A 17,580-nucleotide genomic window follows, 5' to 3' on the forward strand; every position below is an offset into this window, starting at 1 on the left:
AAATTGGGCCCAATTAGCCATTTTCCCTCCCCGGTGTCATGTGACTCATTAATGTTACAAGGTCTCAGGTGTGAATGGGGAGCAGGTGTGTTAAATTATCTAATGGTGTGAAAATTATTTTCACACCATTAGATACCGTACTCACCATATATCTTGTCCCTTTTACTTAATTTTCTGATCACTGTTTATTTATTTATATCACATTGTATGTAGGATCATTTTATCACCAATGTGCAAGATCACCTTACACTATTTAATATGATAGTTTGACAAGCGTCCTGTCCTGATGAAGTTCACTCTTTTTTTTTCTTTCACAGAATAAGTTACAAGACCGCATACCGGCGAGGCCTGAGAACCATGTACCGACGGAGGTCACAGTGCTGCCCCGGATACTATGAAAGCGGAGACTTCTGTATTCGTATGTATCAGCCTTCCTCTGTCCATACAGATCTATGGATGTAGAATGTTGGAATGTTTTTTTTTTTTGCTACTATATAATAATATATATATATATATATATATATATATATATATATATATATATATATATATATATATATATATATATATATATATCATATTATTATACTCTAATATATATATATATATATATATATATATATAGAGAGAGAGAGAGAGAGAGCGAGAGAGAGAATATATATACATACACAACGATCAGCCATAATATTATGACCACACATTCAGGCATGGACTCCACTAGACCTCTGAAGATATGCTGTGGTATCTGGCACCAAGCCGTCAGTAGCAGATTCTTTAAGTCCTGTAAGTTGTGAGGTGGGGCCTTCATGGATCGGACTTGTTTTTCCAGCACATCATCCGATTGAGATCTGGAGAATATGGAGTCCAAGCCAACACCTGAAACTCGTTGTTGTCTTTCTCAAAACATTCTTGAATTCATCAGACCAGGCCACCTTCTTCCATTGTTCCGTGGTCCAATTCTGATGCTCCCGTGCCCATTGTAGGTGCTTTTGGATGTGGACCTGGGTCAGCATGGACACCCTGACTGGTCTGCGGCTACACAGCCCCATACACAACAAGCTGCGATGCTCTGTTTGTTCTGACACCTTTCTATCAGACCCAGCATTCACTTTTTCAGCAATTTCAGCTCCAGTAGCTCTTCTATTGGATCAGACTGAACAGGCCAGCCCTCCCCTGTTCCATCAGTGAGCCTTCCCTCCCCACCTCCACCAATGAGCCTTCCCTCCCCACCTCCACCAATGAGCCTTCCCTCCCCACCTCCATCAATGATCCTTCGCTCCCCACCTCCACCAATGAGCCTTCCCTCCCCACCTCCACCAATGAGCCTTCCCTCCCCACCTCCATCAATGATACTTCCCTCCCCATCTCAATCAATGAACCTTCACTCCCCACCTCCATCAATGATACTTCACTCCCCACCTCCATCAATGATACTTCCCTCCCCACCTCCATCAATGAACCTTCGCTCCCCACCTCCATCAATGAACCTTCGCTCCCCACCTCCATCAATGAACCTTCCCTCCCACCTCCATCAATGAGCCTTCGCTCCCCACTTCCACCAATGAGCCTTCCCTTCATCAATTATACTTCCCTCCCCACCTCCATCAGTGAGCCTTCGCTCCCCACCTCCATCAGTGAGCTTTCGCTCCCCACCTCCATCAGTGAGCCTTCGCTCCCCACCTCCGCCAGTGAGCCTTCCCTCCCCACCTCCATCAGTGAGCCTTCCCTCCCCACCTCCATCAGTGAGCCTTCGCTCCCCACCTCCATCAATGAGCCTTCCCTCCCCTCCTCCATCAGTGAGCCTTCCCTCCCCTCCTCCATCGGTGAGCCTTCCCTCCCCACCTCTATCAATGAGCCTTCTCCTCCCCACGTCCATCAAGGAGCCTTGGCCGGCCATGACTCTATTGCCGGTTCTCCGGTTTTCCTTCCCTGAACTACTTTTGGTTGATCCCGACCACTACAGACTGGGAACATCCCACAAGAGTTGGAGTTGCTCTGACACAGTCATCTAGCCATTACTATCTGGCCTTTGTCAAAGTCACTCAAATCCTTGCACTTGGCCATTTTTTATGCTTTCAACACATCTGCTCCAGGGACAACATATTCATTTGCTGCCTAATATATCAAACCCACTTTCAGGTTCAGTTTAAACAAGATAATCACTGTTACTCACTTTACCTATCTGTGGTCATATTGTTATGGATGATCTGTGTATAAATCATAGTACTATGTGATGCAGGATCGGTACTCCTCCACCATCCAGAGTGAAGATCTAACACTTGTGTGTTGTATAGTATGTCGTGCTTGGCCATGTCTTGTCAGTCATTGTGAACTGCCACCTGTGGTATGGTGGACTGCCCAGGATTGTGGTGCTTGGCTTGTAGTATAGAAAAGGATCATAAAGTGCGGTATCTGTACATTTTGTGTTGAAGTAATGTGGCAGCCCTGAATCATATGGATTACACTGAGTAATATTCCAGCCCTGGATTATATTGGTTGCATAGTGCTGTGTTACATTGTTTGTAGTGCATAGTAGTGCAGCTCTGGATTCTGCTAACCATAGCATGTGTACCAACCATACACCATAACTCACCGCCCAACCTTCTGAGATGAGAAAGAAGAACACCTTATAAATGATATAGGCAACATACAGTGCACGTCCCTACTATGCCCCTAAACCCAAAGTAGTAATACACAAAATATGATTCTTGTGTAGCACACCCCTGTAGGGACTACTGATGAACTTGGATCCCCCCAACTCTTGCACAGCTAGGCACACCGAATATTCACAAGTACCCAGAGTCAGAATAGTCCGTAATTTTGTTTTTGTTATTTATTAGGGGATTAATAACTTGGATGGGGATGGGAGGTTATAGGATGCCCACTTGACTTCAACTAAAACTTCTCTCACTTTCCGGCTGCACTCGTTTGCTCAAGCTGAATCACTTTGATGTATCTGACAGGCTCCCAGTCAGATTAGAGATGGCCCTTTACAGGCGGGAACTCGTAGCCCCTTGTTGTGTAGCACATTTGTATTGAAGCAGCTTCCTCTGTAGCCATTGGTCCCAGTACTACCCCTTCAGGCACTGCCAACCCACCTGGCTGCAGCTGCCCCTTTCACTAGTCCTCTGGGATAACTCTCCACACCAGTCCTCCCAACTGACTCTCACCAGCCCACCCGGCTGACTCTCAGGAGATCTCTCAGGGAAGGATGAAGGCTTAAGAACACTGCTGTCCTCAGGGAGAACTGGCTACATGCGGCAGTCTCCCTCCTTGTTAGTCCTAAACAGTTTTGACTGCCCACTCTGTCCTCTCTTGCTCCCGTGCCTCAAGGAAAGATTCCTCCTGTGTGTTGTAGGATCTTTCCAGCACCCGAGCCCCGACCCCAGGCAGGACATCCACCCCCCAGACTAGGGGGCACCCCTGAGGGCCATGACAACCTCCTCAACAATGCATCTCCATTCTCTACCCAATTGCCCTGCCGGCATGGCTCATGTCTATTTATAGAGTGGTCTTAGCCCCATGATAGCCTACCTCTGGTGATTAGCTGGGGCTCCATAAATATTCAAGGCAGCTCCCCCTAACCTCCTCCCACTAATTCTAGAAGTTTCTCCAATCTTCTAGACCAGTGGTCTCCAAATGGTGGTCCGGGGGCCAGATGCGGCCCCTTTCATGGTTTTATCTGGCCCTTGGGGCATTATTTTTATCCACTGGTACCAAAAATGGCCAGATGCGGCCCCTTTCATGGTTTTATCTGGCCCTTGGGGCATTATTTTTATCCACTGGTACCAAAAATGGGACAGAATTCCCTCACTGACACCAAAGAAGGGGGCACAATTCCTCTCAATGACACCAACAATTGGGCCCAATGATACTAATGACAGGGCACAATTCCTCTCACTGACACCAATGATGGGGCACAATTCCTTCCACTGACACCAATAATGGGACACTATTCCTCCCACTGACACTAATCATGGGGTACTATTCCTCCCCCAGATACCAACGTTTGGGCACAAATATACCAATGACAGGACATAATTTCTCTCACTGACACTACAGATGGGGCACTATTCCTCCCAATGACACCAACAATTGGGCTCAATGATACCAATGATGGGGCACAATTCCTCTCGCTGACACCAATGATGGGGCATTGTTTGTTCCCACTGACATCGGGACCTTTTTCTACTCCCAGTGGCCAGTCTGGCCACCCCTTATGTCTGAAGAAAAGTAAACTGGCCCTTTGTTTAGAATGTTTGGAGACCCCTGTTCTAAACCAGGGGGAGGCACCAGAGAGCTGCCAGGATGAGTCACCCAGCCCTGAACTTCACTGAACCCTGACCCAAATCCCATCGCTCAGGCTTAGCCCTAAGCTAAACTACTCCACGTCTAGCACAAACTAGAGGGTGCTACACTTAAATCCAGTATTAAACCCAAAACCATTATATGCAGGCTCTCAAAGTGCACGAACATCCATTTCCCGAATCCCTCCTGCAACTAATGACCCCCGAAGCAACGTGTATTCTGTCACATCCGGGGTCACAGCTGTCATTTCTCAGCTAGTGTATCCAAGAATGCAGCTATTCAAGCACAATCTGTGCTTGTTGGAGGGGAATAAACTTAACTTGTCACCTGCCTATCACATAGGGAGCTTGTTAGCAACCTTGTGATAGCAATAAAATTAAATAAAATATGTGTTTAAATATATATCTAAAATTTTCTATTTCGGTGTCATATAATCCACAGATATGTTTACTGGGTATTCTAGATGAGGAATAGGAATGGGCCGAACACTCCCCGGTTCGGTTCGAACCAGAACCTAGGAACGGACCAAAAATTCATATGAACTTCAGAACCCTATTAAAGTCTATGGGACTCGAACGTTTGAAATCAAAAGTGCTAATTTTAAAGGCTAATATGCAAGATATGCAACAGACAACACCAGAAATAAGGGGTATCTTCAGGTGTATACTGTGCTGGAGGCACACAACACCCACTTTAACTCCTGCAGATGCCTGTATTAGAGAACACCAGCAATAAAGGGTAGATACAGGTGTATACTGCGCTGTGCTGGAGGCACACAACACCAACTAACTCCTGCAGATGGCTGTATTAGAGGACACCAGTAATAAAGGGTAGATACAGGTGTATACTGTGCTGGAGGCACACAACACCCACTTTAACTCCTGCAGATGCCTGTATTAGAGAACACCAGCAATAAAGGGTAGATACAGGTGTATACTGCGCTGTGCTGGAGGCACACAACACCAACTAACTCCTGCAGATGGCTGTATTAGAGGACACCAGTAATAAAGGGTAGATACAGGTGTATACTGTGCTGGAGGCACACAACACCAACTAACTCCTGCAGATGGCTGTATTAGAGGACACCAGTAATAAAGGGTAGATACAGGTGTATACTGTGCTGGAGGCACACAACACCCACTTTAACTCCTGCAGATGCCTGAGAAAAGAACACTGTCCCTGCCTATCTTTCTCTTTCTGTGCACGCCGAAACACACTACACAAGGCCGCCGGCGCTGGCAGCCTTATATAGTGTGGGTTGTTTACTAAACCCCCTGAGCTATAATTCCTGTGGCCAATTATGGCTCTCCTCGCTGCCAGCGCTGTGATTGGCCAAGCATGCGGGGTCACAGTGCATGCTTGGCCAATCATGAGCCAGCAATGCATTGCGATGGCGTAGCCATTTGGTGCAAATGGTCCACAAAGTTCTGAATTCGCCGAACAGACGAACGGCCGATGTTTCGAGTCAAACACTGAGCTCATCCCTAATGAGGAACAGTGGCCAAAATTCACTAGAATCTTGTTGAGAGAAACACTCTTCTTAGCTCGCAAAGGCCATAGCGATCAAGTGGAATCAATCTGCTCCTCCATCTACCCGACAGTGGATCCAGATGGTGAACCAGATACTCCCATTTGAAAAAAATGATCTTTGAACATAAGGGTTGCCCCAATAAATACAATAAGGTGTGGGACTCTTCGTGTTCATCCGCTCTTACCATCACAACTACCTGAAGAGCTTGGGGCCTATACTTGGTTTATAGGTTTGGATGTGATCATCATACATGCATACTTGATATACTTGACATACTTACCCATCATTGCTTGGCTACTGAGTGACTGGACGTCATATATATATATATATATATATATATATATATATATATGTATATATATATATATATGTATATATATATGTATATATATATATATATATATATATATATATATATATATATATATATATATACAATGTGTGTTATTTATAGGGCTGTTACTGATTAAAATGTTCATGTTCCATTAATCGTTTTTTTTTTTAATCGATTAATTGACTAATTTCGATTAATTATAACGCACATACGGATCCAACTGCTTTTAGCTAATCTCCTTTGCATTGCAGCTCTGCATTAGTCAGCGGTAAATGTGGTATACACCATATACAATCACCCGACACTAGTTAGTTTACACAATCCATGACTTAACTTCACAGTCCACACAAATACGTTTTAAATTCAACTGACGTAAGTCATTTTTTTTCTCACGGTAGCGTGACAATCCCTCCACCTCTGGTCTCACTAATCACTCTCACCTTATGGCATGGACCCCTGTGCAAACAGGAGGTCATGCAAGCGGGTATCAAAAGGGTTAACACGGACCATAAACTTCTCTCGCGTCTCCTTAGATCTCAGCAAGGACGCCAGGTCATGGGTAGAAAGAAAAGATGATAAAAACACGGCATGTAAAGCTGACAATCGTATTAGTTCCGTAGGGCAGCAGCGGGCGACGTCATGCGTAGCTCCTCCCCCCAGTACGCGTTACGTTCAATCAGAACTTCAACGTCACCGGACTCCTCCCCCCTTCCCTGAAGACCCGTAAGCCGGCGGAGAGGTGAGTACCGATCAAAATAATTTTGATCGATCAAAAAAATTTATCGATTATTCGAGGAATTAATCTTTAATTTCCACAGCCCTAATATAAACTGTACCGCTGGTTTCTGTATGTACAGCTGTGAATATGATACGTAATGTATACTGGATTGTATATTATTTGTGCTCACGTTTAGCACAATGGTCGGTGTACCAACATTTTTTGTACATCTTGTCAATAAAAAGAGTAAAAAAAACTACAAAAAAAAAAAAATAGCTAAAATAAATAAACACATGATGAACTCCAATCTGATAACCTGTAAAGGCTTTTTAAACCATCGTCTATGTAGAATTTTGGGTACCGTTGTTTTTTTCACGGCCATCTGTAACTTAGGCTTAATATGTTTGGTATTTACTCGACGCAACCCCATCTTTTAGATTTTACCCAAAAATTGAGTATAATTAATTTCTATGTTTTTATTTTTTTATTTTTTCCTGAAAATAGTGTGTTTAATAAAAAGCTGTGCAAATATTGTGCAATCTAAAAGATAGCAACTACCACCATTTTATTCTCCAGGGTCTCTGCTTTCAGAAAAAAATATACTTTTTTTGTGGGGGTATACAGAAATTTATAGCAAAAAAAAAAAAAAAATTCAGTTTTTAGCATGTGTGCAAATTTTTTTCTTTTTTTGTCATTTAAATTTTACATTGTAAAAAATAGGGGGAAAGAGGGGCAGAGGCCTTTAATTCTATCTGCGGACCATTTGGGGGCTATGGTGTCATAGTGTAATGCACCAATGGATCACACTGATACATATTTACTAGAACAGCCTTGGATCATATTAAATTGTGGTACAAAGCAGTTCAGCCATTGATCATACTGATTTCAGTGTACAGCCGTCCGTCTTTAGAATACATTAATAAAAGCATATAGAAACGGCGCTGTAAATTATACTGATTGAAGTGTTATGGTGGCACAGCTCCGCATTATGCTTATTGTCCTATACGGGAGTGCAGCCATTTATTACACTGATTGTAGTGTACAGCACTGCGCATATTGATTATACTGATCAGCGTAAACTAGCAGGGGCCGTCATTAGAAATCATGGGGGGGGTGGTCGCCATAAAGCCTACCTGACAATAAAAGTTCCAGGCTACCCCAGCAGACTCATATTGAAGAAGTGGTCGGAACTTTAAAGCGGTAATAAACACAAATCCAAAAATGGAATATATTGCAGCTTGCCAATCATTAGATGTGGTGGCTGCATTTGTTTTCTTTTTTTTTCGTATGTGTCTATTGGATGTACATAGCCCAGCTTGGGAGCGAGCCCGCATTGGCAGCCCTGTTCTCGCTTGTGTGTGTGGGCTAGGAATTTTTTTTAATTATTATTCTGTTTGTGTCTATGGATGCACATAGCCTAGCTTGGGAGCGAGCTGCAGGTGGCTACTATAACCAACCCTCTCTACCCCCATCTCCTGCGATGAACTGATGGGGTCTGAACCCGATATAGGGGGGCTGGCTTTACCCTTCCCCCATTGGCGGCCCGTTTCTCGCTTGTGTGTGGGCTTGGAATTTTTTTTTAATTACTATTCTGTTTGTGTCAATGGATGCACATAGCCCAGCTTGGGAGCGAGCCTGCAGGTGGCTACCATAAGCGACCCTCTCTACCCCCCATCTCCCGTGATGAACTGATGGGGTCTGAACCCGATACGGGGGGGGGGGGGCTTGCTCTACCCCTCCCCCATTGGCGGCCCTGTTCTTGCTTGTGTGTGTGGGCTTGGAATTTTTTTAATTATTCTGTTTGTGTCTATGGATGCACATAGCCCAGCTTGGGAGCGAGCCTGCAGGTGGCTATCATAAACAACCCTCTCTACCCCCATCTCCTGTAAAGAAACTGATGGGGTCTATACCCCATACAGGGGGGCTGGCTCTACCCCTCCCCCATTGGCAGCCCTGTTCTTGCTTGTGTAGGCTTGGAATTTTTTTAAATTATTATTCTGTTTGTGTCTATGGATGCACATAGCCCAGCTTGGGAGCCAGCCTGCAGGTGGCTACCATAACCAACCCTCTCTACCCCATCTCTTGTAAGCCCTTGTACACACGGTCAGATATTCCGACGGAAAATGTCCGACGTGTGTGGACTGTTTCCGTCGGAATATCCGACCGACAAAGTTTTAGAGCGGGGCTATAAAATTTTCCGACAACACGATCCGATTGGACTTTGTCCGATCGTTTGTAGAGAATTCCGATCGGACAAAGTGCCACGCATGCTCAGATCAAGTTCCTAGACCAAAGCTATTGGCTACTAGCCTGAATGTAGTCCGAACGTCACCACGTTCCGAACGATCGGATTTTCCGACAATTTTGTTCGACCGTGTGTATGCAACACAAGTGTCTGACAAAATCCGTCGGACAAAATCTGACAGATTTTGTTGTCGGAATGTCCAACCGTGTGTACAAGGGCTAAAGAAACTGATGGGGTCTATACCCAATACAGGGGGGCTGGCTCTACCCCTCCCCACATTGGCAGCCCTGTTCTTGCTTGTGTGTGGGCTGTGGGAATTTTTTTTATTATTCTGTTTGTGTCTATGGATGCACATAGCCTAGCTTGGGAACGAGCCTGCAGGTGGCTACCATAACCAACAGCTTGATATGTACGCACACACAAAAGGGGAACCCCAGAAAAAGAGGTTTGGGGGGTGTTCTTTGCAAAATCATTGCACAGAGCATGTAAGTAAATCATGTTTATTATTTTAGCAAAAAAGAAAAAAGAAAGCTTAAGCTTTACAAACACATTTTGGAAAACAAAGTTTCAACCGTGATATGATTTTTCGGAAGACTTTCAGATAGATTTATACGTGTCGAGGAGACATTGATACTAAACTGTACGCCGCAGGGATGCATGAGATTTATTGGCACACACCAGGGGGTATCTGACTTTTGAGGAAGGTAGAACATTTTATAAGGTTGGAGAACACAACTCCACATTACATATTATAGTTACTTTTCTGTAGCTGGTGTACAGGAAACCGTAAACATCTGTAGACCCTCCGCTAAGAGGCAAAATTTTTAACAATTCTCAACGGAGTCCGGATACTTCAAAGGCTGTTTCTCTGACTTGAACTTCCAATACCGACTTTTCAAGAAAGGTCAAGCAAAGGTGCCCATAAATTATCAAAAGAATTGGAGTCTGTGCGGTTGTAAGACGTTCAGATACACAAACAGCGGGTGGCTTACACAATACACTGAAAATTGGCTTTGATGGACTCCAAGCTTTGATGGACTCCAGTTGATGTCTTTGTTAGCCACACTGGGCCTCCCTCACCCCATACCAGCAGCACAGACCACTATAGTAAATGTTCCCCCACTATCTACGAAGCTCTTTCTATTGTTCCCAAAAAGTTCATAAAGTTTAGATAAGGCTCTGAGCACCAAGAACTTTCAGATCTGGCTATAACAGCCATTCTCAACCAGGGTTCGTGGAACCCTGGGGTTCCTCCAGAGGTTGCTAGGGGTTCCTTGAGCTGTGGCTGATGAACCACCTATTTGATGATGCCTACAGAGTTCAAGGTTCAGTACCACTTAGCAAAGCCAGCAGTATGACACCAAATATCTTTTCAGCTGTAAGGGTGGCATTCTAAACACCACTTTAAAGTGGGATATTCTTCCTATTGACCACTAATATAAGGAGCATTGTTCCTATTGAGCCCCGATGATTTGGTTTTAGGAAGGGTTCCTCGAGACATGAAAAATTATTTTTGGGGTTCCTCAAGGGCAGTGATGTCATGGTTATGCAATAGTTTGTCTGCTTACCTGTTCCCATGTGTTCATCTAGAGACCAGCCGACCCTCACCTGTCTGCTTTTGTAATCCATCCTCTGGCATGGCTCCACCCTAGCTCCTATCAGGGAGCTCTATATTAACCTGTGCACTGCAGGCCATCCCTGCTGATCAACCTTTGTGTGTTAGCTTCCTGTTACCTGCTGTGTGCTCTTCTGTTGTTTTCCATTACCGACTTTGGCGTGTCCTTGACTATCCCTCTTTGCCTGTGATCCTGACCTTTTGGCGTGTCCCTGACTATTCCTGTCTGCTTGTGGCCCCGACCTTGGCTTTGTCCCTAACTTTCCCTATCCTCCTGTTGCCTACTAAGGGTGTGAGCTAGGGGACCCTGGGGGTCGCGACCTGGAGCCAGTTGCAGCCAAGTCCATCCTCACCACTAGAGGCGCTGGTGAACACCTGCTGGCTCTTAGACTCCGCGCCCCAGGGAATCTTACGCTCTAACCCCAGTGGGATCTGTCTCCCGTCTGCAGCAGTCAGCCGTAGGGTCCACAACCTTGCGGTGCACTCCTGATCCCTACGGTGTGCATCTGTCACCTCGCCTCAAGGTGACCTGACAAGTGATTCTCAACCAGGGTTCCGTTGGAACCCTAGGGTTCTTCCAGAGGTTGCTAGGGGTTCCTTCAGCATTGGGCCATTTCTTCCTCTCGGATAAGTTCCCACTGACACCATTGATCTTTTTAGCTATCTGTAAGGAGGTAATTCTTCCCAATGACCACAAGTGTAAGGACCATTCTTCCCATTGACCATCACACTAATGTATCACGAGTTGAAGATTTATAATTTTTAGCAGGGGTTCCCCGAGACCGGAGAACTATTTCAAGGGTTCTTCTGTGTTGAAAAGGTTGAGAAAGGCTGCTCTAGGGTTAAAAGGTTGAGAAAGCCTGGGCTATAACGTATATAGGTCACACCAAACCTGTTTTTAACTTTTGCCTGCTAAATCTTTGCAGTGAAGGAACTTTCAAAAGGTAGCACCCGGGATATAATGCATATCAATCACATACTGTAAATTATTATTATTATTATTATTATACACGATTTATATAGCGCCAACAGTTTACGCAGCACTTTATAATGTATAGGGGAGGGCAACCTAGTCTAGTTCCAAAATCAAAATTCGGACAAATTTTTCTTTATTCGGAGATTTGGATGTATCCGAATCTCTGAATTACAATAGTAGCGAACGTAAAAAAGAATCCCAAATTATGAAACTAAATTTGCTCTGAAACTTAAAATTGATTTGAACAAAAACTTGGAAATTGGGATGGTAGCACCTAGGACTTGCACGAGTGTCCCCTAACAACAACCTCTCGCTACCCCAAATAATGTTTTTTTAACCACTTCAGAAGAATTGGTTGCTCAATGACCGGGCTATTTTTTTGCGATTTGGCACTGCGTGGCTTTAACTGACAATTGCGCGGTTGTGCGACATTGTACCCAAACACGTCTTTTTTTCCTCACAAATAGAGCTTTATTTTGGTGTTATTTGATCACCTCTGCGGTTTTTATTTTTTTGCTCCATATACAAAGAAAACTGACAATTTTGAAAAAAAACACAATATTTTGTACTTTCTGCTGTTATAAATAGCCCCATTTTTTTTCCTCAGTTAATGCCGCCATACACGGTTAGAATTTCGAAAGAATTTTCTTTTGAAAATTGTATCTAAGAATTTTCGTACGAAATTAGTGGGCTGCAACAACATTGCATTTCGCTCAAGCTGTCTTGCATACACACGGTCACACCAACTTCCTGCCGTCAAGAACATGGTGATGTACAACGCGTACGACGGGACTAGAAAAAGGAAGTTCAATAGCCAGTAGCTTCCGTTTTTGTAATTGAATCTGTGCGTGAGTTTTCGCGCGTCGGAATTGCATACACACGAACGCATTTTCGGATAGGAACTTTTTCCGACTGAAAAATTGAGAACCTGCTCTCAATCTTTTGCTGTCCGAAATTTGGCCAGCAAAAGTCCGATGGAGCATACGCACGGTCGCATTTTCCAACCAAAAGTCTTTTGCTGGCCGAATTTCCAAACGTGTGTATGCGGCATGAGAACACAAAATATGTGATAAAATTCTGGAAGGCATTGATTGGGGCTGGGATGGGGGGGGGGGAGGTAATTAGGAGACTCAGCAGCAGGTATGGTGGCCCTGTAGTGGATGAGGTTTCTGGAGAGCTCTGGGGGTCACTGTGGGACACTGTTGGAGGTTGGGGAGAGTAGGTGAGGAGACTGTGCAGTGAATATGGTGGCCTTGTAGTGGATGAGGTTTCTGGAGAGCTCTGGGGGTCACTGTGGGACACTGTTGGAGGTTGGGGAGAGTAGGTGAGGAGACTGTGCAGTGAATATGGTGGCCTTGTAGGGGATGAAGTTTCTGGAGAAAGCTGGGGGGCACTGTGGGACACTGTTGGAGGTTGGGGGGAGTAGGTTAGGAGACTGTGCAGTGAATATGGTGGCCTTGTAGGGGATGAAGTTTCTGGAGAAAGCTGGGGGGCACTGTGGGACACTGTTGGAGGTTGGGGGGTGATTTAAGAGACCCTGCAGCAGGTATGGTGACCATGTAGGGGATGAGGTTTCTGGAGAGCTCTGGGGGTCACTGTGGGACACTGTTGGAGGTTGGGGAGAGTAGGTTAGGAGACTGTGCAGAGAATATGGTGGCCATGTAGGGGATGGCGTTTCTGGAGAAAGCTGGGAGGGGGGCATTGTGGGACACTGCTGGAGGTTGGGGGGGGGGGATTAGGAGAGCCTGCAGAAGATATGGTGGCCATGTAGGGGATGAGGTTTCTAGAGAAAGCTGGTGGGCACTGTATGACACTGTTGGAGGTTGAGGGTGGAGTAAGTTAGGAGACTCTGCAGCAGATATGGTGGCCTTATAAGGGTTGAGATTTCTGGAGAGAGCTGGAGGGCTCTGTGGGACACTGTTGGAGGGTGGGGGCCCTATTGAGTGCTGGAGGCTCTGGAACAAGCTGGGGGCACTGTGGGTGGCTGATGGGCACTGTGGGAACCTGAGGGCTGTTTGGGGGGGGGGGGGGGTGCTGGGGCACTTTTAACCACGTTGGGAGGTTGGGGGGGGGGTACTATGGGAGGTTGGGGGGGTACTGTGGGAGGTTAAGAAAACTGTAGCTGGCTGGAGGCCCAGAGAAAGGGAGCCCAAGGAGTAGGCCACAGCCCAGTGGTTAAGATACACTGATTTAGAAGATCAGCTTTTTTCTTTGTACTTTTCATGCCTGTGTCCAGAAGTCGTTTCTTTGTGAATCCCTTCATATCCGTATCTGAAAGGTATAATTGTGCAGCCTTGTGCTCTGCTGGCCTTATTGCAAATGCTCAGACTCCCATTGTACGAACTAATAAGCATTAATGTTTAAACAGCTCAATACATATTCATAGGTGCATTAATGTATTTTTAGCCCGGTGCTGTATTGAAACAGTTATATCATAATGAGGCCAGTATTACTAAATGAGATAATGAGAGGGTGTGATTGTCTGTTTTTAAATCTCCGCTGTGTGTTTTATCGAGGCAGGATCACTAGGAATGAGTCTGAAGAACAGCTTTAATCAGTTTAATTTTGGAAAAGTTTAAAGGGTAAAAAAAAAAAAAAGTCTATATATAATGAGATCCGGCCTATTAATCCAGAACTTCAACCAACTTGGCTTTACACAAATACAAATCTGTCTGAAATATCCAAGTGCCGAAATTATACGTTACCAAGTCTGGCAAAAAGTATCAGATGGTCGGTGGCAGAACTTTTAAAACATTTAAAAGCTTTAGGAATGAGAGGTGCCCATTGGGGGTTACCCAGTCCAACAAAATGAGTCAGAGCTTCTAAAACAGTTATAGGCTTTGGGGGTGAAAGGGGGCCATTAAAGTTACCCAGCCCATCAGATGGATTCTTCTGATTATAGACTTCAGGGGTGAACAGTGCCCACAGCGGGGTACTCGGTCTAACAAAAGGTATCGGATGGTTGGTGGCAGAACTTCTAAAACCGTTACAGGCTTCAGGGGTGAGAAGTGCCCACTTGGGGGGTATCAAGTCCAACAAAAAGTATTAGATGGTTGGTGGCAGAACTTTTAAAACATTTATAGGCTTCAGGAGGGAGAAGTGCCCTTTGGGAGTTACACAGTCCAACAAAAAGAGTCAGATAGTCAATGGCAGAACTTCTAAAACAGTTACAGGCTTCAGAGGTGAGAGGAGGTCATTAGAGTTACCCAGCCCATTCGATGGATTCCGATGACTGGTGGCAGAACTTCTAAAACTGTTACAGGCTTCAGGGGTGAGAATAGCCCATTGGGAGGTACCAAGCCCAATAAAAGGTATCAGATGGTTGATGGCAGCACTCCAAAACAGTTATAGGTTTCAAGAGTTCGAGGTGCCCATTGGGGGTTACCCAGTCCAACAAAAGGAGTCAGATAGTCAACAACAGAACTTTTAAAACATTTATCGGCTTCAGGAGGGAGAAGTGCCCTTTGGGAGTTACACAGTCCAACAAAAAGAGTCAGATAGTCAATGGCAGAACAGTTATAGGCTTCAGTGGTCAGAGGGGGCCATTGGAGTTACCCAGCCCATTCGATGGATTCCGATGATGGGTGGCAGAACTTCTAAAAACTGTTACAGGCTTCAGCGGTGAGAATAGCCCATTGGGAGGTACCAAGCCCAATAAAAGGTATCAGATGGTTGATGGCAGTACTCCAAAACAGTTATAGGTTTCAAGAGTTTGAGGTGCCCATTGGGGGTTACCCAGTCCAACAAAAGGAGTCAGATAGTCAACAACAGAACTTTTAAAACATGTATAGGCTTCAGGAGTGAGAAGTACCCTTTGGGAGTTACACAGTCCAACAAAAAGAGTCAGATAGTCAATGGCAGAACTTCTAAAACAGTTATAGGCGTCAGTGGTCAGAGGGGGCCATTGGAGTTACCCAGCCCATTAGATGGATTCCGATGATGGGTGGCAGAACTTCTAAAACTGTTACAGGCTTCAGGGGTGAGAATAGCCCAATGGGAGGTACCAAGCCCAATAAAGGGTATCAGATGATTGATGGCAGCACTCCAAAACAGTTATAGGTTTCAGGAGTTTGAGGTGCCGATTGGGGTTTATCTAGTCCAACAAAATGAATCATATGATGTATGGCAGAACTTCTAAAACAGGTAAAGGCTTCTGGAGTAAGAGAGCCCCATTGGGGGAGTGGGGGGGGGGTCTACTTAGTCTAGTAGATAAATTAAAGTAGAGCTGAAGGCAAAACCCTTGTCAGATGTTTTTGCCACCTGTGACCCATTTGGAAAGATTTCCCTTCACTTCCTGTCTTATAGTCAAAACAGGAAGTGAGAGGAAATCCCTCCAAAGGGGAAAAAAAACCCTGGTAGTCACCAGGGTCAGTAGAACTAGTGTCCCCGTTTGAATTGCCCCTCTATTCCTGTTATGGTGACCACTCAAAATGTGGGATTAACAGTCAATAGAACAGATAGGGTGAATCTCCTCAATGGGGACACAGACAGAAATAGAAAAATGACAGGTATTCTAATCCCTCTCCACTATATACAAAGCTGAAAAAAAAAAGTTATGCCTTAAGTTAATCTTTAAGATGACCAGTGGAAGCACTTCTAAAGTAGCTACTAGCTTCAGGGTTTAAAGTGCCCCATTGGAAGGTATCCATTCCAAAAAACGAGTCAGATAGCCAGTGGCAGAACCTTTTAACAGTTATAAGGTTCAGGGGTGAAAGAGACACATGTGGGGTGGTACTAAGCCCAACAGATAAATGTAATCCGCGTACACACAATCTGATTTTCCGCAGACAAAACCTCCGACTTTTGTCCGAAGGGCGTTGGCCCCAAACTTGTCTTGCATACAAACGGCCACACAATTGTCAGCCAACAAACACAAACATACTGACACACTATGTTGTTTTTCAGCTCTTTAGCGCCACCCTTTGGGCCCCTTCTGCTAATTTCATGTTAGTTGAAGTTTGGTGAGTGTTGATTCGCGCTTTTCAGTTCGATTTTGAATGGCCGTTCGTCAACCAGACATGTTGCAGAATCGGAGAAGATAACGTGATATTTATTATTGGCCTTGGAGTTATTGCTTTTACCCAAGTCCAGTCAATGGAACAGGAAGAGGAGGATTTCTTGAACCAAAAAGTGGTTGCTTTATTAATGGTGACCAATTATGTCATATGCCTTTGCTGCGGGAGCTCCAGGAGATTAATACGGATGATTTTCGAAATTATCTCCGGATGACGTACCCTGGCTTTCACCAACTCTTGGCATTGGTGACCCCACCTATATTAAGAAGCGGGGGGGGGGGGGGGTAAAGCTACCAACAAAGACCATTATCCGCACCGCCATCAATGTCCTCCCTTCCACGAGCGCTTCAAGCCTCACTTTCAGATCACTCTACTGCAGGGTAGTCCTCCTGGTCACGATTATTATAAACAAAAAGTAGCGCTAAGCAATTATGAAAAAAAGTTATAAATCAGACAAATATCCATATGAACATTACTCTTTTCTATAAAGTGAACAGGTGATCACCAAATCTTTATACTAATGAATGGAAAAACACTGTGAAAAACTAAAATTAAAGTCCTTTATAAATCAAAACAGTTTTCCAGTCCCACATGCAAAGCCTCAAATATGCCGCCTAATTCCCAGAAGAGTAATTATGCGAACACCGATGTGATGATACCGCCACCTCAACAGATGCAGGCTTACCAGATAAATGTGACCCAAACGAACATATGTTCTAAGGGTCTTGCAAGCTTTGAATTGGTTATAGATGTTCCAATTAGCAGATGTTAAGAGGTCCGATACCGTGGATTTAGCCAAGGTTAGACTAGCACGTAGTTATCTCAAGATTCTTCACAC

General features: G+C 44.7%; 1 protein-coding gene across 4 annotated transcripts in view; it reads left to right on the top strand.

Annotated features, from left to right (window-relative positions):
• Positions 1 to 17,580, top strand: part of LOC143958211 (multiple epidermal growth factor-like domains protein 11) — a 970,559-nt gene that overhangs the window by 172,840 nt on the left and 780,139 nt on the right. For all 4 annotated transcript variants that reach the window (XM_077467688.1, XM_077467691.1, XM_077467690.1 and 1 more), the window contains exon 4: positions 318 to 418. In XM_077467688.1, coding sequence (XP_077323814.1) covers positions 318 to 418 — 101 coding nt within the window. The remainder of the gene's footprint in view (positions 1 to 317; positions 419 to 17,580) is intronic.

This window comes from Lithobates pipiens, unplaced genomic scaffold (genome assembly GCF_037356315.1).
Source record: "Lithobates pipiens isolate NorthernLeopardFrog02 unplaced genomic scaffold, aLitPip1_a1.2 Scaffold_6, whole genome shotgun sequence".
Classification (NCBI taxonomy): Eukaryota; Metazoa; Chordata; class Amphibia; order Anura; family Ranidae; genus Lithobates; species Lithobates pipiens.